This window comes from Paramisgurnus dabryanus, chromosome 17 (genome assembly GCF_030506205.2).
Source record: "Paramisgurnus dabryanus chromosome 17, PD_genome_1.1, whole genome shotgun sequence".
Lineage (NCBI taxonomy): Eukaryota > Metazoa > Chordata > Actinopteri > Cypriniformes > Cobitidae > Paramisgurnus > Paramisgurnus dabryanus.
The window spans coordinates 35,014,914-35,041,599 of NC_133353.1; the positions used below are offsets into that span (position 1 = coordinate 35,014,914).

General features: G+C 37.0%; 1 protein-coding gene across 2 annotated transcripts in view; it reads left to right on the forward strand.

The window, feature by feature from the left end:
- prkd3 (protein kinase D3) overlaps positions 1-26,686 on the forward strand; it is a 58,486-nt gene that overhangs the window by 19,376 nt on the left and 12,424 nt on the right. The window contains exons 3-11 of one of the 2 annotated variants that reach the window (XM_065267292.2): positions 7,392-7,530; positions 13,709-13,840; positions 16,092-16,249; positions 18,424-18,613; positions 18,697-18,768; positions 18,844-19,027; positions 19,119-19,242; positions 21,119-21,196; positions 24,707-24,998. In XM_065267292.2, the coding sequence (XP_065123364.1) occupies positions 7,392-7,530; positions 13,709-13,840; positions 16,092-16,249; positions 18,424-18,613; positions 18,697-18,768; positions 18,844-19,027; positions 19,119-19,242; positions 21,119-21,196; positions 24,707-24,998 (1,369 nt within the window). Of the gene's footprint in view, positions 1-7,391; positions 7,531-13,708; positions 13,841-16,091; positions 16,250-18,420; positions 18,614-18,696; positions 18,769-18,843; positions 19,028-19,118; positions 19,243-21,118; positions 21,197-24,706; positions 24,999-26,686 lie in introns of both variants that reach the window. The other variant, XM_065267291.2, reaches the window with a different exon arrangement.

A 26,686-nucleotide genomic window follows, 5' to 3' on the forward strand; every position in this document is an offset into this window, starting at 1 on the left:
CCATAAGGAAGTTTCAAAATGTTTCATGAGCAAAGCCACAATCCAGAGCTATCATAGTGGGTGTTGGAGTTGAAAGACATTGTCATCATGTCTATAAAGCAGCAGTATATGCTACACAAGTGTCCAGAGATGCTTTTTACAAAACTTGACTGTAGTATTTTCTGTGATGTGATTTACAGACAGAAATACACTCTTAAACTAAGACTTAGTTTAGAAAAGCATACTGCAAAGCAATTTCTTTTATTACTGAGTTTGCATTTAACAATACTGCACAGTGTACATGTAACATACAAGCCATAAAAACACAGAGGCTTATACAGTGCTTTATGTAGAGAAATAAAGCCGCAGATATAAAGTGTAATGTTTGTTTTTGTGTTCGGAGGGAGCTTTTGTAAGTGTTTATGGGGTGGAGTAAATACTTATGGGGTGGACTAATTGAATTTAAACAACTTATTGAAGTCATGTGACATTGGATATATCTGCTTTTTGAAGTCTCAAAGTGCCGGAAAAGGTTTACTTGAATTAAATTAATCACAGAGCACTGCGGTTTCTGCAAAATATCTTTTGTTCTACTGAAGAAATAATGTTAAAAAACAAATCAGATGGCTTGAGGTAGGGTTTTAAGAAAACACTGATACATGCGAGTATCGTGATATTTTGTTTGGCAATACTGAATCGATTCTCAAAAATGCGATGCCGATATATTAAAAATAAAAATCATACAAGATTCATGGCAGTTTTTTCGTTTGGAGTTTATATGCCCGACCACTAGATAGAATTTGTCTTATGTCTGAACTTAAACAGTGACAGTACTTGCATAGGGGGGCGCCACGATTTGTTTTATCCTATTATATTCCTAAAGTAGGAAATACCCCAATATACCGCCGTGTTAAGGTATTGCAATGTATGAAAACACATTGCATTGCAACCCATGTATCGTAAAACATAAACTGACACTGTTAACAACACATGGTTCAAGTGAAAAAACCTTATTAGAGTTATGATGTTTCCAGCCACGCTGAAAACACGTTCTGATGTTGTACTGGTAGCGCAGATTGATAAAATAGGAAATACCCTAATATACCACCGTGTTTACGGTATTGCAATGTATTGCAACATATTGCATTGCAACCCATGTATCGTGATATGCATCGTATCATTGCGATTCTTGCCGATACACAGCTGAGGGTGAGTAAATAAACATTAAATTAGCGTTTTTGGGTGAACTTTCTCTTTAATCCTAAGCATTGTTAAAATGTGCGTTACAGTGAACCCCTCGGACCACTAGGGGGACCCCTTGCTCTTAGTTTCATGTGGCGCTGCACAGACCAATTGGCGTGTGACATTAAAGCAAAACCAAAGAGTTTTTTTTTACCTTAAAATAATGTTTCCAAAAAAGTTTCTGTGGTTCATCCACTTGAAACAGGGTGAATGGCACTTTCACATTTGCTATGCAGCCCTCTATCGGCCAAAACCGCACTAAAGAAGTTTCCAACTGTCGGGTAGTGGTCCTGTAGTTCGAGTGAAAACTACAAAAACTTGCTTTATGGCAGACCTACAATCCAATCAGAGCCAGCTATGCTGCAATATTTACGATAGTGGTAATGGACAATTACGCTTCTAACCTGGAGGGGGAGCAAAGAGCAAAAACTCTTTAGTGTTGCTTTAAGAGAGCAATGGACTCTATGCACGGCGGTGCTTGACGTATTTCCGGTGAAATCTCAGGATGCTGGACTACTTCCGCCAGTCATAGAGCTCAATGATATTCAGGAACGTTGGTTGCCAAAATAGCCAAAATAACACTGCAAATTTTGTTGATGGTTGTTTAATTTACATAGAAATAACTTATACTTCACATTTAATACCATTATGACATGTAAACGTATGAAAGTATATTTTTATAGACGGGAGAACCGAACTTCTAGCCACCACTGGTGTGTGTCATAGTGTTTACAGCATTAGACTCAAGCATGACAACTTCTACACTGCTACCCTGTATCTGCATTAACACTAGTTTTAGATAGAAATTGCACTGATAACAGTGCTATTCATCTGTTGTTGATATACTTATGAATTTTGTATAATTGTTATCATCAGTACTAGCGAAGATAACATCTGTGGTTATACAAGCAAAATGTTAGAACAGTAAAAAACGTGTATTTTGCGCATTTATGCTTTATTAATAACAAATGCAAAAGACAAATAGAAAATTCATATCAATGACAACAAGAATAACTTCAGAGAAAAATAAAACACACACACAACAAACTAAATACACGGGGTATTAAAATAAACAAACAGCACAAGAAATAAACAAATAATGGAATAGATTTCTTAAATGGCTTTTACCATAGTCAATAGTTCTTTTTGCGTTGTTATTTATATCCTATAAAGTTCCAAGATATGACTCAAAAATATCCAAGTAAAAATGTTTTGACAATCGACGTGAATATACAAAAAAAAGGTATTAAACGTCACATTTAATATAAGTCCTGCTGCAGTTCGTGTTGCTTTTTCCTCATATAGCAGTGAGATTTCATTTACGTCTTTTAATTTACCTGACACTTTAAGATAGCATTACAAAGACATTAGGCTAATCCTGAATCATAAAAACAGCACAATGTAAGCTCTGCTAGTATGATGAACATATCATAATGATTACAGAGATAAGACGACTTGCAACCTTTCTCGAGTTTGCACATCTGGACAATTCTTCACACATCACAGGTTGTAAATTTGGGTAAATCCAGCAAACAACGAGTAAATTTAGCGATTCTGCCGTCACTCCACTTTAAATCTCCCGTACCGGAAACTGAAGAGCAGCCTTGAGTCAAACGCGGAAGTTAAGCGTGCATAGAGTCCATTCGAAAGCATAACAAGCACTCTTATTGATGTGTGTCTTAACTCTTTCCCAGCGTTTTTAAATAAAAAATTTGATTTTCACAAAAGTTTAATGCCTAATGTTCTTCTTTAAATATATAAACATACAATATATTAAATAAAAGAACAGACCCTCTGCTTTCAAACAAAAAAAACTTTTCATTTTACATTTTAGCACCTCTCAAATATGGGTAGGTTTCTTTAAAAATACAAAATTTTGAGCAAAAAGTTGAGATAACTGCATTTTTATAAAGGACTTTTGATACAGATCAGACTCAGAGCGATTATCAAAACATACACAGAGTTCTTGCTGTTTTCCCTAAGGGGTTGCTTCCGGGTTGTATAAGTTGGGTAAGAGCACCACCTGGTGGATAATTTCGGAAATACAGATTGACAGAACAACAGCAGGAACTTTTTTATTTACTTAATTAACGATGTAACTTGTCAATGGCGTGGAAAGAGTTAATATCATGGGCGTCAGAACCATTATATATGGGTGGGACAAGACCCACCCAATTTTTTAAAACCAATGATATTAGAACCACTCAATTTTCCTCTAATTTAGCGCAAATATTTGTTAAATTGTAAGAGCGCCGTCAGTCAAATAAATTAAACTTCGCTCCGCATTTTAGCTACAGCCTTGACGCTGCTGCCTCCTCAAATCCATTCCTCTTGGGTCGTTAAGAGTCCATATAATCTGAACTCCATTTCGTGTTTTCATTACTGTCGCATGCTGCACTCTGCGGAGTGCCCACGACACAACAACAAGGTAAACAAAGCTTTTAGGCTATTAAAAGCAATTGTTTAATTAAAAGGCACCAGAATACAAGAAAATGGCATCTACTCCAGTAAATTTTTTGGACCCACCCACTTTTTTTTTGCTTTCGACCCCCAAGATGGTTCTCTTTAAAAAGCTATCCGTCCGGAGTAGAAAAAGCTCACAACTGCATGATCATACCACCGTAAGCTGCACAATGAGTAACACTGCACTAGAGGATCACCGTGTTGGTGTTAACAGTGTTAATCGACATGTTTCTATCAGTGCCATAAACTTTTATCGTAGTACTTGAGTGATTGTTTGGTTGTCTGGGGCAACTAAAGTATGCTAAAAATGTAGCATGCATGATGAAGGCAGTGTTTCCCCCTTGTTTTCTTTGTCTATGCCAGTATGTAGAGCCTCCATGTATCACTTGTTTTTACATGCTGCTCTTCACTGTGTGGGTAACATTAACAGCTTCCTTGTAGCTTCCTGGTAGTGGTCTGGCTGACTGCAGCCTCCTCCCAGCAGTTAGTCTGGCCACCAGCTGCTGACGAGAGGCAATGGGAAACATGTGGAGTGGAAAGTGTGTGGGCAGTGCCAGCGGGAGGAAGCTCAGGGTCCGGGTCCAGGCTTGGGCACGGAGCAGAGAGGAAAGCTCTCAGTGACTCCTCTTTCTCCGGAAGGATGCATGTCAGGGCAGGACTGTAAATCTCAAAGGGTGTGATAGATGTTAAATAGATATTATGTTTGTCACTAAACTGTCTGACTTACTTCCGTGGGTTACTAGCGGTGAATATAAAATAAAGAGTTGGACTGGGGCTGACTGTCAAGCTTAAGTGATGAAAAAACGATTTGATAAAATCTGTGATTTTGTTTGATATGAGTGAGAGTTCATGGGGAGAAATTATCTTTGATTCCTTACATTTGTAAGGAAAAAGTACTATGGTAAAACGGCTGAGATGGTGGCAGTATTTTACCACTGCGATGGTAATCCACCAATTCTGTGCGGTTATATAATGTGTGTGTGTGCGTGCAATTGATGCATATAGGCTTTATATATATAAAGCATATACATATGTATATATGTTTATAAATAATGTATTCATATATTTTGAAATATAAAAATGTACATGAGGACAGATAAAACACAGATATATGTTTTTCCACTGGTGGGTGCTCGTCACAACGTCAAGCAATGCTTACGTTTTTTAGCACCTAGAGTAAGAGTATTTCGGGAAAATGTCTGCGTTCTGGGCTTTTTCAAAATCTCGGAAAAAGACAAAAAATGGACAAAATTGTATCTTAATTTGTGCCTCTCTTTTTATGTTGGTCATGTGGGTTGAATATTAAATAGTTTCAGTAAAAATAATTTGATGCAGAAATAAAATAGCTAATAGGCCAACTGTATAGTATTGTATAGATGTGTTTAGTATCGGCATCGGCCAATAGTTGTCTGTTTAAATCTGTACCGGGCCCAAAAAATCATATCGGTGCATCCTTAATCTCTTCATTTCATGTTGTGTACTAGAAAGGAATCCAAAGTTCATTATGTTCATATTATCCTGTCCTTCATGATTCAGCTTTCCTCTTTCTGAGAGCAAGTGAATTGTTTATGTTAAGTAATCCTGGGACTTGGAGTTATTACACAGCTGTAGCACAACAAAGCAGAAGTGCATGATTTCCACCCTCAGGTGACATTGAGACGCAGCCAAAATCAGTGCCCGTGAGTTTCATTGGCCCTGGGCAGCATTGTTTTAGATGCATTGTGTGCCGGAAACAGCTGGACTTTAGGCACACTCATATCATACCTAACCAAACCACACCATGCGCCCTCCCTACTCCCCCAGAAGCACACGCTTACAATGTCCTTTGACCGATCCAAGCCCAGGCATGCTTTCATCATTAGGACACAATAAAAAAAAATAAAACACTCTCTTAACAGTTGGAACCCTTCGCAAAGTCTGTTTTTTTATTATGATTCGTTTGGTGCACGATGACACACAGCCCTCTCACATGCATGCAATATCATATTGCTTAGTTGATCGTGTGTGCAGCTTAAACATTCACGTAACTCTGCTGCGAGCAGATGAAGCTTTTTACGTGCACAAACCTGTGCTTTCCGCATTTGACCCCAAGTGAACTGCGCCCGAGCCCACCTCGGTTAATGAAACTGTGCCCGGGCACGATACAAAGCGATAACACTAGTCAAATGAACCAGGCTTTGGGGGTCAAATGCACTCTGGTGTGGTTTGGATAGTGTCATCGTGGCCTTAGTGTTGGCAGCAAGGCTTTGATCCATGCTTTAATCCTTACCCCTCACCGCTCATCTTATACCTCCTTATTTCTGATATCAATTACATCCATTTGGCTTCTTGTCAAAGACTTTGGGAAACGTGTCCTTCAAAAGCAGCAACTCCTTTGAGCTGCTTTAAATTTGCGCTAACTAGGGCTGTCACAATGATTAAATAATCGTCTCATCGCAATTGTTTGACCTCATCGCGATGATTTCAAATCACCGCAATGATTGGACAACTCTCTAAAAACAGAAGGGGGAGCTGTAGCGCCTGTTTAAACAAGACTGTATTAGATTGCGTTCCTTAACTGACAGTGTAATGTGATACATTGCAAAACCATTCAATACAGTGGAAAAAAACATCATTTAAAGAAATGCTACGAAACTTTGATAAGCAGTATGAACTATAATCATTAAATAATTACTTTTAAATATGTGTTATTCGTAAGGAATAATTGACGACGGGCCATTGAATTATTCAAAAATAATGCACACCCAAGGTGTAATGCGGCACGACGCGAAGCGGAGTAATGTGTGCATTATTTTCGAATAATTCAAAGGACCGGAGTCAATTATTCCTCTTATACCATGGTTACCACAAACATTGCTCTGGTGCCTATTTTTTAAGACATTTGACAAGTTAGGTGTGTGGTTATCAGAAATGAATGCATACCAACAGAACATTTCTCAGCCAATCAGAATACAGCATTCAACATACCTGTGGTATAAGTGTCAAATTCACTGCTAGGTAAATCTCGCAAAAGATTTAATTTAAATAATCACAAAAATGTATGAAAATTATTTCATGAACAAACAAAATGTATGAGAATTAAATGTCAAAGCAATAAAATAGGCAATTAATCGTTATAACCGGCAAAGCCCAAAAACAGGCAATTAATTGTCATAATTGTCACAATTTATTAGGCAATTAACCGTCAGCCAAATTTCATAATCGTGACAGCCCTAGCGCTAACATTTAACATATGCATATATCGAGGCTTGTTAAAAGTGCAGAGAAAGGGAAAAGGTTAATGAGTCTTCTCTCGCGCAGTGCAAGAAAGTCATAATCTTTTAGTGTTTGGCAGTTCCTCCACGTGGAGAAGAGCTGAGCGTGAGGAAGTGGAGAACAGTAGTGTGACTCATCGCTGTGGGCTTTATTTCAACAGATGTTTTTCAGACCTTCCCTTTGCAAAGCTGATATCCCAGGCAGCGCTCTGCACGGCATGCCTCCCGGGCCAGCATTGCAAATCTCTTTAGAGGGAAGATGTTGCTGAAAAACAGAGCCTGGATGTTGTTTTCTGGTTGTTTGTCTAGCACAGAAATTTGTTTTATCACCTGTGTAAAAAATACCTGTTTACAAATACTCTCAATAGCTTTTAATATGGTTTCTAATAAAATATCTGTATAATAAAAAAAATTCTTTCAGTACCGATATTTATTCAAGTCTATCTTTTACAGTTCCCAGAATGTGGATTCTTCGGGTTGTACGATAAGATCTTGCTCTTCCGCCATGATTTGAACTCGGACAACATCCTCCAGAGGTTAACGTCGGCAGAGGAGATCCACGAGGGAGATCTAATCGAGGTCGTCCTATCTGGTAAGTTGTGCTAGCTGTAGCTTTACGTAAGGGATAATGTAGAGGCAGACGGTAGTTATCGGGAAATAAGCCCCGACAGTGTGATCAGGACCCGACGCGAAGTCTTGTATCACACTGAAGGGGCTTATTTCCCGATAACTACCGGCTGCCTCTACATTATCCCGCTTATTACACGGCTACTTGTCACAAAAAAAACGGACATGAATATGAATTTGAAACATTTTATTGGCATATTTGTTTTAAATTAACATTTTTATCCTTCCGCGAAACTTTGCACAGATGCATAAAATGATCGTAATACCTTATTAAGATCCTCTGCTTCATACTTGTCTGTCTCCATTTTTTCTCTTTTAGCCAGTCTTTGAGAAGTTTTAATGCCCATTCTGTATTTTTTTGTGTGTTGGCTTCGTAGCTGTCATGCTCTATTTTGTCAAGTTCAGTCTCAGTAAGCTCTCTGTGTCTTGTCGTGGTTGTCCAGTGTTTGTCACAAATGGCGCCAAACAGTAATCTTTATTGATCTTTATTGACGCGGAGCGATTTTACTCGTACAAGTAGTACCGGCTATGCGTTATTACTTTGGAGCGGTTATTATTTGAAAAGAACGAACCTACAAATGTCTCAACTGACCAATCAGAATCAAGCATTCCAGAGAGCCGTGTAATAATAATATATAAACAGCATACAAATGCTTTCTATGGACAACATTATAAAGTAATCACCATCATAAACGTAAACAAACTTTTTTATTTCTGTTGAAACACAAATTGGAGACTTCAATGTAACTATAGAAACTCCCCATCGGTTTGTGGTTTTTACTGGTTAGAGGAGGATGTTTTAGGGATGTACAGTAATACCAGTAGTTTCGACTTGTCAAGTTCTCGTTTTGCACAAACAGCTCAACTACGGTATTAAAATTAATTTAACTAAGTGCCCTTGTCTGCTGGAGGCAACAATGAACACAATTACAACTAAACACATTTGTGGGCCGCTGTGGATGTACAGTTTTACCCATACAAGGTGCCTATACCTGTATATTATAATATGAAAATGCAACAGGGCTCTCTGAATCCTCAAGTCTTTTGTCACTGTCATTGTCATGTCTACTTAATCTAGTCCACGGGTGGTACAGTAATAATATTGTTTTTATAATAACTAAGACCCCCTGATCTTAAAGGTTTCACAGCGTGTGCATAATTACATTTTTGTAATTATGTGGCAAAATGTTAAATCCTCCCTAAGTCACTTTGGATAAAAGTGTTTGTTAAATAAATCTGACCATTTCTCTCCAACAAAACAGAGTTAAACAGATGAGTTATTTCATGACGATCAGATTGTATTCATTTGTGGCACATGTGTGCCAGATGGAAGAGCCACCAGTTAATCTAATCCATGTGAACCTCAGTTGGTTCTCCTTAAACTACCCTTCAAATGCTTGTTAACAGGGTCAGGTCACTTCCCCTAAGGCCACCTATCACTATCTATATTCTCATTCCAACACAATGTATAGAAGCATGAGTTGAAAGATTTACAGTCAATGATTTTGTCTCAGGGTTTGGCTTGTTACACAAGATCAGATATAGATATTTTCGAGCTGTTTTTAAGGTAGGTGTTTTAAATGCATTTATGAAATAAATCACTTAAAACCTACACTATGCAGGTCCTATTAGGCCACATTCACTAAGGGACTGTGGTAAAATATACAGACTGAAATAAAATGCTTTTTCTAAATGTTACAATAATACCTAATTACAATAATAAATTATAAATAATTACAACTAAATATATAATGTAAGTACAGTATGTTAATACATTTTGCTATGTTTTTATTTTTTGTGGAGAATTCCCAACTACTACGAGCAAATCAAGATGTTCAGCTTGTGGAATTTGATCATCACCCAATTTTCCATCGCCATTGCGTTGCACTCGAAATTATTTATTTCGTTTATAGACATTTTAGTACTTCCGGTTCCAAAGTCCCGAAGTTATTCTATGACATAAAACACACCAGATACCCCCACTCGTGACTTTTTAAAAAGGGTAAAAAGTTGCTATATGGGACAACAGACTTTGTTGGAGACTTTAAACGTCATCACAGATGACGATCACAAAAAATGCAACATGGGCAAAATTCCCAACAAAAATTCATCCACAGAGTATTTCCTTATCAGGAATTTTAACAAAGTTTGAAAGAGTTGTCTGAAGCTTGGTGGTGATGACACGGATGTTGAGAGATCATGGTGTAGTTCGCTTTTAGCAAAAGGTTGACTTTTAATTTCTAGGAAACGCACTTAGACTTCAAAATTCATCTGTGAAGATTACCTTGTAATGTGTAAGTCTTAAACTTTTGTTAAACACAAAACTTATTAATTTGTGATAATCCAAAAGTCTATGGGAAAAATGAATGGGCTTTTGGCAAGGGAACCAGTATCCCACTGACTTCCAGGTTGGCCTACAAAAATATGTCATCCCTGCAGCGCTCCATTAACGTGTGGTCGGGGTCACTTGACATTTACAGGCATTTAAAAAAACAAAGTGACCGGCCTGCTCTCATCCCCCTGGCTAAAATGTCAAGCTCCATCTATGATTTCAACTCATCTTTGTTCCAGTTCAGAAAGGTTTATATATCCTGTGTAGGTCTGAGATCTTCCTGTCGGTGGTTTGTGTCCATTTGGGAACAACACAGCACACCTGCGCCTCACATCCTCCACATTCAGTGGCAAACACATTCAAGCGATCAACACCATGTGCAAGTCTGATTCCAGGTCAGGGTTCTGGATGGTTTAGTGTAATGCAGTAAACGCCTGGCGGTGGGTTTGAGAGCACATAATCTTATTTCATTTTAGTATCACAAATACAATTAACAATGAAATAAGATAAAATGAAAATATTTGATCATAGTAAATGGCACATTAGATACAATAACAAGCTTTGAATGTAACTCTACACACTTGCCTCATTAGTATACGCGGATCTATTAATATGTTAATTAGTCCCCGCCTTCCCTCAATCGCTTAGCTCGAACCATAGATATGAATGTAAGAATTAGTCATACTGAGAGGCTGTAAAGTAAAAACCTCGGGCATCAGGGTGTTGTTAGGACATCTCCGCCGCCAGGCCCTTATCAGAATTTATTAAGGTTTTGATCCATAGCCTGAAGATAAATAGATGGATAATGTATGTAGTGTTCTTATGAATGGCTCATTATGAGTCTATGTTCCAGTGATCTGGACTGCTGCCTGCCATGTGATTCACTACAAGCTTAAATCTTCTCTCTTTGATGTTTTAAGCGAATTCTCTTCAGTTCATTTTTTGGGATCGGAGTAACTGATAACTTGAGTAACTACAGTCAGATTGCTTGGATGTTGTCACATATTTTGTGGCTTTCTGACGGTCACGCTGACCTTACAATATGTGTTGATCTGATGTCAAAAAAGTGGAAGAGTAAAATATGGTTGGCATTTTTGAGGAACCTCAAGAAGCTGACTGGGTTGTGAGTGTTTGACCACAAAGGAACAAGTTGTTTTTGAGTCTCTCGAATTGCGAGAAATCCGATCCACCTGTGGCACTGTGACCAAAATCTTTGAGACTGTTTCAATTTTGCTGCATGATTTTATCAGCAACAGGAGATAACACATTGTTTCTCACGCACCAAACGTTTCCTGACCTGCTTGCATTTTAGCAGTGCGTTTTTATGCCCTTGAAAGAAGCTTTAAAAGCAACCAAGAAAATATAAATATTGATAAGAGAATGTTAATGTGATTGATCAGCAGGAGAAAAGCATGCATGCAAACGCTTGAATCGTAGCATTTTCTCATTTGGATGCAAAAATACCTTTTTAGCCATGTGCAGAGGAATTGTGTTTAAAGTGCACCTATTTTATTGCTAAAACAAGGTTATTTTGTGTATTTGGTATAATACAATGTGTTCGCATGGTTTATGGTTAAAATAACACATAATTTTCCACATACCGTACGTTTTTGAAGATCCAGATATACTGCTTTCCTCAAATGCATTGATTTTGTACAAAACTCATCGATTTGAAAAACGCTGTGTCCCTGATTGGCCAGCTATTCTGTACGTTGGGATTGGCTTGAATACCTCTGATGTCAGCCGGAAATGTGAAAACAACTGTTACCTACAATCCGTGTGTTTGTTGTAGTTCAAGAAAAGAGATTCACGTTGGAGACGACAAGTTGCATCTTCGTTTACTTTGGGGTTTGTACCTTTTGCATATCTTTAACATGAACTAATAAACACTTACACACCAAAGGAAATTTAAAAACTACAGTATAGTTTGTTTTTTTGTGATTGTTGCGGGCAAAACTCCTTGATCTGGGGGCACATTTTCTTAAAAAATGCAATGAAATATGCAGGATACTTATGCAATTTTATGCAATAAAATTGCGGGAACTTGCAAAAACTGCGGGAACTTGCAAAAACTGAGGTTGGGGTTTGCAGCTTTTCGATGATGTTCACTTCGCATCATTACGACACTTCATAACGTTCCCATAGCAACATGTGACATGTCTGCGCTTGTGTGAAGTAAATGCAATTGCAATGTCATTTTTCAACTTTCTGCTAAGATATGTGTGACTTTTTGCTATGAAAATGTGGGGATTTTGAAATCATGTTTTGCGCGCGGAAATCTGCAATTTATGCAGCAAAAGTGCAGCATATTTGAACAAAATGCGTCCCCCGCATAAATATGCGGACTTTGGCTGATTATGCATTAAATCATGCGATTGCATAATCACGTTTTTCTGGAGGGACTTCTATATCTAAATCAGACTTCTTAGGAACAACTTAAAAACTTTCTCCAACTGAGCTTAAACTTTGAACATTTATCCAAAGATAAAGCGTGAACTCGACGAGAGATGCTGTGCGCAGCGTTGCCAAGTTTAAATAGTTTCAACGAGTTAAAGATGAAAGGATTTCGTTATTGGCATTTGGGCTCTGAATAGTCATTGGGATGCTTTTGGGCAAGTTTGGATGTCCATTGGGATGGTTTTGATACACGTATCTGGCAACCCAGCTGTGCACTTGGCCAGACTTTTTGTTTGGATTTGGTAAACTGTACTATCGTAATCAGATTAAATTCAGTTGGATTGACAAAATTTTGTGCACGTAAACATAGCTAGTGTGGCATCTTTAACGTGTTTGAGCACTTTATATCCTAAAGAACTTTCAACAGTGGTCCAAGTCAAGAGCAATAATATAAAAGAAATTAGAGAGAGAGCAATATTTTTAATATTCAATTATTCATTTTTATGCAGATGCATTAGTAGTTCACATTAGCATCGCAAAAATGATTATATTTCACAGCCCTTCCTGATAGTAAACTTTCTTAGTGTTGTGTATTTCCAAAGAATTCAGTTTCTTTGCTTTTTTGCATGCATTAATTGACTTAAAGGGTTAGTTCACCCAAAAATGAAAATTCTGTCATCATTTTCTACCCCATGTTGATCTAAATCTGTATGAATTTCTTTTTTTCTGATGAACACAAAGATATTTTGATAAATGATGGTAAGCACACAGTTGACGGTACCCACTGACTTCCATATTAGGAAAAACAAATATTATGAAAGTATTGTAATAAATAATCAAGAAGATATTTTGATAAATGATGGTAAGCACACAGTTAATGGTATCCATTTAATTCCATCATAGTTGTTTTTTTTTACTATGGAAGAAAAAAGAAATTCATACAGGTTAAGAACAACATGAGGATGAGAAAATGATTTTGAGGATGAGATCATTTTTGGGTGATCTATTCCTTTAACTTATGTAACATATTGTTTTACTCATCCTCTTATTCAGACCTTGTGAATCATCTTGATTACCTCATGAACCACCGATGCTATTAGATAGATGCTAAAGACTCAGTCTGAGTTACATCACCCACACTAAATCAAACTTAAGTCTAGTCTCGTTCATTTCTGTCTGTGGTTTCAATATCTCCAATAAGTCCATAAACTGCTGGATGAAATCACATAAAGTTGATCATATAAAATGAGAAGTTTTCTTATTCACATCAAGTATTGACTGGTTGGCTCAGTTGACTAATGTATGTTTTATTTTCTTCATTTCTTTCATTCTCATTTGTATTATTTTCCTCAGCGTTTTGTTGTGTCATCCATTCTTTGCCTGAGTTGTCCTTTAAGTTGCATTTTAATTGCAGCTCAGGCGACGGTTGAAGATTTCCAGATCCGACCTCATGCGCTCTACGTCCATTCCTACAAGGCGCCGACCTTCTGTGACTACTGCGGAGAGATGCTGTGGGGACTCGTCCGGCAAGGCCTTAAATGTGAAGGTAAGCTGGAGCAGACACCAGAAACACGTTTTCTGCAGTAATATTTCAATTGTTTTAAATTGATAGAAACTGTGGGTTCACACCAGCCATGTTTGAGGCATCAAATTCGCGTTTAGTTTGCCGCTTGAACATTTTGAGTTTACTCGCCTCATTCCCGCGTGAAATTCTAGTTATCAAGACATTCACGCGGAAATTCACATCATGGGAGGGGCTTCTGCGACTCCGCTCACTTTCTGTAATCACGTCACTACTAGAGCAAAGTCCTGATTGGTTAACGTGGCGCGTTTTTCCACCAAAGTTAAAATATTTCAACTCGCACATTTCCCGCGGGCACCCTCAATTCGCCGCGCAAAATGCCTCATTCGCGTCGCGAGACCTCCAGATACGCGTCAACGCGTCTTCACATTGACTTAACATTGAAATCACTCGCGCTTGGCGCCTCTACCACGCCTGGTGTGAACGCAGCATAAGGCCGCACTTACACTAGAGGTCTTCACAGGTCCATCTAGATCTGAAAACCTGAGATTCGACTCGAGTTTCGGGTATAAAATTAGTGGCTGTGGGTCTCGGGTAATTTAAAATGAATGTGTTTTTGCCGAACGGACCAGAGAAGACCCTAACTATATCCCGTGTGTGAGCATGAAATACTTTCTCAACCACCCCCTCTACAGTATTTGCCAAGAACGCTTACGACATCAAGTGGCTGGCGGTAGGTTAATTTTAGTTGAGACAGACCTGTCAATCAATTTTGAATGCAAATTTTAGCGGATACCTTGGTGTCGTCAGATAACAAATGAAAATAAATGGAGCAGCGGGCCAAATTGGATGCAAGGCCACCAGGGCTTCTTTCTCTCCTTGTCCACACGGACACGGGTATTTTTAAAACCGTGACTTTTTAAGCTGCCGTTCGTCCACATGAAAACGCAGTATCAGGGCACTGAAACCGAACATTTTTGAAAACCCCTGCCAGGGTGAGAATTTTAAGAAATGCCGGTTGCAGTGTTGTTGTGTAGACAGTAAAACCGGGGTTTTTGCCTTGCGACATCACTTTTGTTAGGCTTCTGATTGGCCAAGGTGGCTTTACGATTTGGGTTATATCGCTGCCTGCTGGTGTGGCATGCTCTTGACAGCGCTTGATAGCGTGTTTTTGCTTTTTCATGAGGACGGAGATTTCTTTTTAACCGAGCATGTGTGGACGGGATTTTTTTGGAGGAAAAACTCCGGTTATAAAAATACCCGTGTCCGTGTGGACTAGGCCTGACTCTTAGTTTTTCTTGGGTTTCTCGGGTCTTCATTTAAACAAAAATTTTTTATGCACGTCGGGTTCGGGTAAAAAATGATTTACCACAAACAGAACAGAACATTTCTCAACCAATCAGAATACAGCATTCAACAGACCCGTGTTATAAATTAATGATAACATACTGGCATTTAAACGGCTACCAATCTGCCACTCATTCTTCCCGAAGGATGCTCGTTCCTGCATGTTCAGTGGTAAAGTGATATCAATGCATACCCTATATGATGGCTTAAAGTATTTTGAGACCGTTTTGAAGTACTCTGACTGGCAGGGGTGGATTCATTCCAAGTTTGATGTGTCATTGCCATCAATACAGCTTTGAAGTTGAAATCACAGGCTTTCCGTTTTGATCCCAGCATGATTCCACCAAATGCTGGATGTGACATTTAAAAGCTGAGTAAACATCTCCTAGAGTTCACACTGATGGATACAGCTGTCATCTTTACATGCTTTAGTGTTGTTCATAGATGCATACAGTATATATACAGTATTATACTAAATATGTGAATGGTAAATGGAGATGGGGGAGCCCTCTGCTGGACTTCAGTAGTAAAAAACTGAAGATGAAAGTATATGAATCTCATATTGAATCCTTAAAGCCTTTGCTATTTTTTTAGTTACTGTTATAGATGGTTTCAGCGCCAACAATATAAACAAATGGCTTTCCTTGCCCAACCTTAAGTTTCGGTAGACTTTCGCAAAAAATCAACAACAAAGTCCCTCTAGAGTAAATGATTTCTGATAAGCTAAATAAATAACAAGTAAATTGCATTAGTTCAAATCATAGCTAAAGCATATCAACAACTACACCGAGCTAAAGTTACTTTTATCACGCACATTTATTATATGAAACCATCTATACCTGTATTCTAACCTTAACCCAGGTCTTGTCTTAATCCAAGGATTTTTTCCCGATCCCTTGTTTAAATACATGTGTTTATGGATTCTCAGGTTGTGGGTTAAACTATCACAAGCGATGTGCCTTTAAGATTCCTAACAACTGTAGCGGTGTAAGAAAACGTCGTCTGTCTAATGTGTCTTTGCCCGGCTCCTCTCTGTCCGTCCCTCGGCCCGCACCTCTCGAGTGTGCTGTCTTGTCCCAGGAAGAGGTGAGTGGATATCTGACCAGCATCTGTTATCATGAGATGTTCTCTTGTTAATATACATTAATTGGGAGATTTTAAGGGCATAACCTCTCGTACTAATAATGCTTATCCATCTGGTACTTTAACTGTATGCTTATTGGTTATTTATTACAAAAAAGGGAAAATTTAAGTGATAGTTCACCCAAAAATTAAAATTACCCCATGATTTACTCTCAAGCCATCCTTAATGTATATGATTATCTTTTTTCAGACAATCTGAGTTGTATTAAAAAATGTCCTGGCTGTTCCAAGCTTTATAATGGTAGTGAATGGTGCTTATGATTTGAAGCGCAAAAAATCCATTCTTCACAGAAGTAATTTACAGGGCTCCAGGGGGTTAATAAAGGCCTTCTGATGGAAATTGATGTTTTTTGTAGAGAAAAATATCAATATTTAAACCTTTACAAACTAAAATGACTAGTTTTCGGTAATGACAGATGCGCGTTCATGAGAGAGTTTCGTTTCCAGCGTAGGACTTTGTGTATGAAACGTAGTGACTAACGTGGAAATGGAGAATGAAACAAAACACAAGTCAGGAAATTGAAGTCAAAAACCGTGATGTAAAAGAAGATGTCGGAGGATTTCGATATTACACTGCAAAAAAAGATTTTCAAGAAAAAAAATTCTTAGTATTTTTGTCTTGTTTTCAGAAAAAATATCTACAAATTCTTAAATTAAGATGTTTTTTCTTGATGAACAAAACGACCCAAGAAAATAAGTCTAGTTTTTAGACCAAAAATATCAAATTTAAGTGATTTTGTGCATAAAACATGCAAAAAATCTGCCAATTGGGTAAGTAAAAAAATCGTGAAAATTTTTCTGAAACACTAAATTCAAGAAAAATGTGCTTACCCCATTGGCAGATAAAAATACTGAGAATTTTTTTCTTGAAAATAATTTTTTGCAGTGTAGACAAGAGGATATTACTGTATTTTCCGGCCTATAAGTCGCTCCGGAGTATAAGTCGCATCAGTCAAAAAATGCTTCATGCTGAGGAAAAAAACATATATAAGTCGCACTGGACTATAAGCGCATTTATTTAGAAAATGTATATTCTTTTGGGGGGCATTTTGTTTGTTAAGTCTTTCTCCGTTGTCTTTAAGTTAATGTTTCAGTTAACAGTTTTTTTCAGGGGTAGGCTACAGCAGCAACATGTAGCGCCCTCTCATGGCTGTAGACAGTAATGTTTTCCTTTGGTTCATGTTAGTCGGTATAAATTAATTTTGACATATAAATCGCACCTGACTAAGTCGCAGGACCAGCCAAACTATGAAAAAAAGTGCGACTTATAGTCCGGAACATACGGTACGTTTTTTGTCTGCGCCCACTTTTCTTGCATTTTTCAAATATTGCCAGTGGGTGGAGTCAGGCTCTGACCAGAGGTTTAGTTACGCTTTAAGGTTTATTTACCGCAGTAAGGTTTAATCTAAAGATATTAACTCTTTCCCCGCCATTGATGGGTTAACTTGCCAAGAGAAAACGCTTTCCTGCCAAAGGCGAGTTTTCCCAGCAAACCGTATTTCCACTATTATCCACCGGGTGGTGCTCTTACACAACTTATAAAACCCAGAAGGAACCCCTTAGGGCAAACAGTAAGAACTCTGTGTATGTTTTGATCATTGCTCTGAATCTGATCTATATCAAAAGTCCTTTACAAAAATGCAATTATCTCAGCTTTTTGCTCAACATTTGGTATTTTTGAAGAAACCTACCCATATTTGAGAGGTGCTAAAATGAAGGTAGGATGAAAGTTTTTTTGATAGAAGATGGTCTTTTCTCTCATTTGATATATTGTATGTTTATATATTTAAAGAAAAACATTTTCTGCATGGCATATGCAAACCTTACACCAAAATTAAAGTAAACCCTTCCAAAAAAAGCAGATCGATCGCCCATATTAACTTAGTTATCATCTTAATATTATTTTCACACGTGATTTAAAACAAGCATATCTACATGCTTGGGTCCTCAGTCGGTTATCAGTACGGTCAGCTGCAGAGAATGTGCTGTTTTTTTTTTTATTATATGAAAATATAATATACTTTTGTTTATTTTACTGTTTTTTTTTGTAGTATGCACCCAGTATGTTAGTATCCCATGCTGAAAATAGGCCCTTTTATATTTTACTTCCTCAGCAGCGCCCCAATCAGGAGCCAGGAAAGCGGATACCATCATGGAGCGGGCGGCCCATCTGGATGGAGAAGATGGTACTGGGTCGGGTTAAGGTCCCTCACACCTTTGTCATTCACAACTACACCCGGCCCACCATCTGCCAGTACTGTAAAAGACTGCTCAAAGGGCTTTTCCGTCAGGGTATGCAGTGCAAAGGTGAGTATCGTTCAGTCCTTCGGTCCATCCAATAAAAAATACAAATGTACAGAAAAGACCTATACAAGTGTTTACTTCAACAGATTGTAAATTCAATTGCCACAAGCGATGCGCTTCAAAGGTACCGAAAGACTGTCTTGGGGTATTCAATGGAGGTATGGTTTACTTCATATCAAACTTAACCTGAATAATAAAGCATCGACACAAACCTGCATTGTATGTTATTTCAGAACCGGCCAGTCCGGGTCCAGACTCTGATTCCACGATGGAGGTTGACAACAGTGATGTGAACAGCAATAGCAGTCGAGGGCTGGACGACTCGGAGGAGCCCACCACACCAGAAGACAAGATCTTCTTCATGGACTCGCCATTCACGGATCGTGAGAAAGATGAAGAACCTATGAAGACCATCAGGTATTGTCAAGAAATGCTGAGAGTTTTTCACATTTGTTTGACCACTATTCCACATCAGCATTGTTGTTGATTGTTTTTCCTCTCTTTCAAGCCCATCTACCAGCACCAATATCCCACTGATGCGTGTGGTCCAATCTGTCAAACACACCAAGCGAAGAAGCTCCACTATGGTTAAAGATGGATGGATGGTGCACTACACAAGTCGAGACAATCTTGTAAGATCCCCACGCAAATTTTATATACAGTACAGATGTATTTGGTAACATTATTGCATTAGTTGACATCAGTTAACAATGAAAAAATATAATTTAGTAATCTTTGTCCATTTCAGCATTTACTAATACAGTTTTGTAATAAAAAAAAAGATAACTTTTAACATTAGTTAATTTATACATAGCAAGCCATTTTGCATTTAAAAGACATCTAATAGCCGTCCAAACACAGCCCAGATGTTTACAACTTTGTTTTGGCCTAAACGTCTGGGCTGTGTTGGGACGGCTATTAGAAGTCTTTTAAATGCAAAATTGCTTGCTAGGCAAAGTTAGGGCTGTTAGTGACAATTTAATAGATGTCTAACCATAGCCTGCATCACAAAAATGACTTTCTTACTCAGTATTTTTGTCTTGTTTTCAGTACAAATATCTAAAAATTCTTAAATCAAGATGTATTTTCTTGATGAGCAAAATGGTTTAGATTTTAGACAAAAAATATCATTTAAATCACAAATTCACTTAAATGTTATGTTTTTTTGTCAAAAACCTAGACTTGTTTAATCTGTCATTTTGCTCATCAAGAAAATGCATCTTAATTTGCGTATTTCATTTTTTTTTTACTGAAAACAAAACAAAAATACTAAGTAAGAAATTTTTTTTGCCATGCAAAAAATAGAAATAAATAAATCAAAATAAATAAATGAAACCGAACACTTTGTAATCACTGTTGACTTCGCTTACGTGATGGAATATCAGACATGTCACAAGTTATTTTGGTAAAAAAACATTAACCAAATTCAAGTTTATTTTGGCTTGAAGATAGTTACTCATAGTCGGACTATATCAGGTCTATAGTTTACATAGATAGTGAAATGATGGCTATAGTTTGCACGGTTAATGAACTAACATGAAAATTGGCATTAAAATTGTATTGGCAGTAACTAACATCATTATTGTAAAAAGTCACCATTGAGCACTGAATGCTGATTTATCAACCTTATACACAGGGTTCCCACGGGTTACGTATGTAACTGTTGTTCCCTGAGAAGGGAACGAGACGCTGCGTCTCCCTTGCCATGCTTTCTGTGTCCCTGTAACTCCGTCTTTGGGAATTTTTGTGATAGCGATATACTTCCTGGCTGCCGCGTCACCCTGTCTTTGTCGTTAAGCCTCACCATTGGTTGAATTTGATAAACATATTCAGACGCACATACCCCTGGAGGCGTCCCCAAAGTGTCACCGCAGTGACGCAGTGCGAGTTCCCTTGAAAGGGAACTGTAACAATGTATATTTAAAGGTAGCACAATGTAACCTTGCTCTCAGTTGAAATGTGTCCCCACATTTAGTCCTTGAATTTGGGGGTATTGGACCTGGAAAGTCCTTGAAAGGTACTTGAAGTTGAAGTTAACTAAGGGGTGGGAACCCTGAATACAGTTATTAGTGGATGACCAATGTTTTTTGTTTTTTTAATGGCAAATGGTGGTACCAATATTAAGCAAGCAATATATGGACAGATATAATGAAATTAAACCTAAATAAACATTTGTTATGCATAATATTTATTAATTTCCCCCTTTAAGTATAAGTACTTAAACATATTTACAAGACATAATTAATGTGAATCTGACATATCACAGTACTGTTTCGATAAAACCACAGAGCTGTTGTGTGAACATAACGTCATGTTAAAAAGTTGAATAATGATTTGGTCATTTTAGTGGCTTTACATCTCTGAGTGTCTTTTTATTACAAGCAACAAATTTAAGAAACAGAAAAAATTACCGGCCACTGCAATATAGGGGTCTATCACTAACAGTTCTCTTCAACAATGATCTTAAAGTATCTTAAGTCATAACCAAATCTTGTTTTGTGTCCACAGAGAAAGAGACATTACTGGAGACTGGACAGCAAGTGTCTGACCTTATTTCAGAATGACTCGGGAACCAAATATTACAAAGTAAGTGTTACATTCATTTTATGTAGCACAGGGATCTCCAACTTTTTTGCTACCACAATAAAACAATCTGGAGGGCTTCTTTTTTTATTTTACTTTATTTTAGTTGTTGATATTTTTTTATCATTTGTTTAAAATGGTAACATACATAAAAGAAGTCAAGCTTATATAAAAAATATGTAATGAATAAATATCAAAATGTAGGCTTTTATAGAATGCTTTGGCGGGCACCTCACAGACTCTGTGCGGGAACCCATGGGCACCATGTTGGAGACCACTAATGTAACCTAATCTTGTATGGAAATACATGTACTGTAATTTTTATAGAAGATAAAAAGTTTGACATTTAAATGTTTATTTACATATTCAAGTAATACAGGAAATCATGCTTATAGCCCTCATAAATGAAAGATTTTCTCGTTAGGTCAAATGTTCTGTTAAGGTCAGAATATTATAATGAATTGCTCATATAGAGCATTGCTGTACAGTTTTAAGGCGTATGAGCGGTAGTTTTTTCCCTCACTGAGGTATCTGGTAAGTACCACAGAAATACCCCCCTCCCTCCCTCCCACCCCGTCTGCTTTATCTTCAGTGAGATTGAATAAAAAGGCCATGAACTACTTCAAACGGCGTGTTTGTCAGCATCAGTTTTATTTTGATGCAGATTGGTTGATTTATTGAGGTCATGTGGACATTAATGTGAAGAATGCTGTGATGCACATAAGAATGAGTCGAAATGTTCTTGAAACATTTTAACCATGCTTTAAACAGGATTTGGTTTATATGTATTCACTTGTACTCATTCTTAGACAAATCCATAGAAAGTCTCCTCCTGTATTGTCTTTTTATATTTTTGCAACCGTATTGTTTCGTATGCATAAAAATCTGTGTGTTTTATAGTCATTCACACCCACAAAATTCCCAAATGTAAAACCAAAGGCTGTAAACCTCAACGCCCTGGGTGAGACTTCAGGGTGTGTTTAGGTCTGTCGTACAAACCACTTTATCATCAGCTTGGCGTAGGGAGAAAATACTGCATTTGAACTTTATCTTGAAATGAATATTGCCGGTCCGTGTCTTTTTTTAGATTCACTTTGACAAAGTATTACATAATTATGTTCAATAAACAGGTTGCTAATGAAGACATTGGGTCGAATTTACTTACACTGCAAAAAACGAATTTCTTACTTAATATTTTTGACTTGTTTTCAATAAAAATATCTAAAAATTCTTAAATTAAATGTATTTTCTTGATGAGCAAAATGACCTAAGAAAATAAGTCTAGACTTTAAATTAATGTAAATTAGTGTTTAAAACAAGCAATGCTATCAAGCCTAAGGTGACATTGGAGTAAAAAAATCTAAAGTTTAGTTTCGCATGCGCACGCAAAACTAAACTTTAATTAATTTTTGCTCCATGTCCCCTTAGGGGCTCCATACAATGCCAATGGAATAAGAAAAATGTTCTTGAAATAAGTTTACTTTTTTCATAAAATAATTTTTTACCCATTCAGGAATTTTTTTGTTATTCCATTTGCAGATTTTTTGCTTGTTTTAAGCATGAATTTGCTTAAATTGTATCTTTTTTGTCTAAAAACTAGACTTATTTTCCTAGGTTATTTTGCTCATCAAGAAAATATATTTTAATATAAGAATTTTTTGATATTTTTACTGAAAACAAGACAAAATACTAACTAAGAAAGTCATTTTTTTGCAGTGTAGAATGCTTAGATTGTGTACATACAAATCCTGATTCAGCAAAAATTCATGAAGAACAACTTATACCACACGTACGCAATTATCACGAAATACTATAATTATAATGTATATAATAAATGATTGATATATTATAGTATTTCATATTATAATAAGTGCTGGACAAAGATTAATCGCGATTAATCGCATACAAAATAAAAGTGATTTTTTGCATAATATATTTGTGTGTACTGTGTGTAATTATTATGTATATTTAACCACATACACACATACATATATTTATTTCATAATTTTTTTATTTATATATAATATATAAAAATATAAATAAATATATATACACATGTAAATGTTTCTTAAATACATACATGAATGTGTGTGTATTTATATGTATATAATAATTACACACAGCACACAATCATGTATTATGCCAAAAATTACTTTTATTTTGTATGCTATTAATTGCGATTAGTCTTCGCCCAGCACAAATTTTTATTTAAATATCAAGTTCAAAGTCAATAACTTCATCCAGGCCTTTTGTGTTTTATTTTAAATACAGATGTGCGTCTCTGGTGAAGTCATATTAAACAACTCCGTTATCGCATTTCATATACTTCTTTTATAAGTGGACACATAGCACATCCTGTATTTTTTAGCTTCTTTTTAGCTTTTTAAGGATAAAACTTCTCTAAACTTTTCCATGGACAAGCGCTACGGAAAGCCCTTTAATGGAGCTGGTTTGTGCGTGTATTATGCAAATGACCAACCTTGTGCCCGCGGCCGCGTTCATTGAGAACTCTCCAAATTTACTAACGTAAAAACGAGTTTGAAAACAAATTTATGTGCGTACGCATGTGTTGTAAATTATGAATAAAGTTTTCGTGAGAAGTTCAAATGTGCTTTTATATACAAAAAACCTTTAGTGTTAGCAATTATTAGTGAATGACACCCAGTGTTTTTAAATCTATACTTATATAAATCTATACTTTTTTTTTTTTTTTTTTGCAAAGCACTGTATGTAACTTCCCACATATGTAAATCATGACAGGGATGTCAAACTTCCACATTTGGAAATCATAACCTTTTCTTTTGAAATTTGAAGCCCTCTACTTTGGCTCTTTTTGGGTATGGGGGTTTCAGACCCATCTTAAGATAACCACAGCCCACCCCCTTCAGTGGGAAGTGACCATCTCCTACAGTCTCGGTGACTTTCCTCCACACGCAGAAACGTGAACACTTCTGCTACGCTGCCCTGTAATCATGAAGCTCTTTGTAGGGTTGGGTCACATGATTCACCCACCAAACCACAAGCACTTCATCTTATATTCAGAAGCGACCGCAGGCGCAGCATTTACTCTGATTGGTCACAGCTACTGTTTCTCCCACTGTCTCATTTGAAAGCAGTTTGGGGGCTGAGCAGAAGGTGGACTCTTAAAAGACGTTCAAGTCAGACTTTGCACATTGCGCTTTGTAACGTCAATGAAGATAGGAGGTAACCTCGTGTGCACTCGGAGACAAAAGAAGACGGTGGTGTTTGTGATGTGCATTTATACGATATAGGAAGTTTAAGCATATCTTAGTAAAGCTGGAGAGACTTGAAAAGGACTTTTGGTTGGCAGCATACCAATGGATGCTTTGATATCTTTAAGATAGCCGGACTTTATATTTTATGTTCAAGGGCACGTGGATGAATTTTTATGACTCATTTCCAGAGGTTAAGACAACCTGATTGTTTTAACGGCCTTATCTAAGTGTGATTGAGTCAGTGTTTGAATTTCTGACTCATTTGTTTGACCCACAGGAGATTCCCCTATCAGAGATCTTACAGGTGGAGGTCGCACACGACTTCAGTTGTCTTGCATTGGGGGGCAATCCGCACTGTTTCGAGATCATCACCGACACCATGGTTTATTACGTGGGAGAAAACACCGGTGGTCCTCACCTCCACATCCACAACCCGGCGCTGGCTGCAGGTGGTGTGGGTCTGGAGGTGGCACAGGGGTGGGAGAGGGCCATTCGCCAGGCCCTGATGCCTGTCCCGGTAACACCACAACCCAGTGTTGGCACCACGGCAGGACAGAGTAAAGACCACAGTAAGTCAGATCTGACTATTTTTATGTTTTAAAACCGATGATAGGTCATCAGTTGTAGTCATTTGACATTTAAGATGTTTAACATATCAAGAGGAGTTATGACTATACAAGCAAACACAAAGTTTCAGTGCAATTATGTTTTCAAATTGAATAAAAAGGAATATCAATGGCATGTCTTGTTATAAATACCAATAATGGTTGTATTGGATGATAAATATGCTTCTGTATATCTCAGTGGTTAAGCATTGTGTTAGCAGCGCAAAAGATCATGGGTTTGAACCCAGTGAACACACATACTGATAAAAATTTGCACCTTGTAAGTCACTTTGGATAAAAGTGCCAAATGCATAAATGTAATAGGAATTGAGAGGATTTTCTGTTCGAGAGAGTGAACGGATCTCAGTTTAATATCCTGATGCACCTCTATATTTAATTGTGTTGAGAGTTACCAAATATTAAAATGGTTTGACAGGTCTGGATTAATAAAAGCGGTTTATTTATTTATTAAACAAGCACACTTTCCATTTAACATTCACGGCATGACCCAGAGATGAAAATTGAGGTTCACCTTTACACAAGAATAACCCAAATTACTTTTTACTTTCACCCCCATGATTAGGGCAATGTAAAGAATATTGATTAAATGTTCAATTTAACAAAACAATATCGATCCCCGCACCATTTGCACACGTTCATTATTTGCAAATGTTTTAGGTCTTGTCAATTTAAAATATTCAAGCAAAAAATTGTTTGAGAAGTATTGTGTCATGTTTTCTTGAACGGACATATTTACACCAGATTTTTTTCAAAATGACACGATTTTCCTCATAACCGTAGTCTGTTGTGCAAATGTAAACACCTTAGAAAGCAAACACGCGTGTTAACAGTATATTGGATCTGTTCATTAAATGTAAATCATATTGATAACTAATTGATATATGATTAAAACATATAAAAATAAATCCAATTGCCAACCTGGTCGCAATATCCAGCACTACGTGCAATTTTATTCAATTTTATTGATTTATTCAACCAATACGCTGTTTTAATCAGTCATGCATGTTAACTATAAGAAATTACAGTTTTGTCTTGTAAATTTATAATCTTGGAATTGAATACAACACTTACAATAACTCATAATTTGTTGCATGTGATAAATGTGAAACCAAGTGATAATTTACCAAAATGTAAGTTTTATCATCATTTTTTTGCCCTCAAGGGGTTTCCAAACTTGCATAAATTTCTTTGTTCTGCTGAACACAAATGAAGATATTTTGTATATTGTTTGTAACCAAGCAGATCTCTGGGGCACCACTGACTTGACTTCTATAGTAAGGAAAATAATACTATGGAGGTCAATGGTGCCCCAGATCTGTTTAGTTATTATAATTTTTCAATTTAAAGAATGTTTGTAATCAAGCAAATCTCTGGGGCACCAATGACTTCCATAATAAGAAAAAATAATACTATGGTGGTCAATGGTGCCCCAGATCTGTTTTATTATTATAATTTTTCAATTTTGAAGAATGTCTGTAACCAAACAGATCTCTGGGGCACCATTGACTTGACTTCTATAGTAAGAAAAAATAATACTATGGAGGTAAATGGTGCCCCAGATCTGTTTAGTTATTATAATTTTTTCAATTTTGAAGAATGTTTGTAACCAAGCAGATCTCTGGGGCACCACT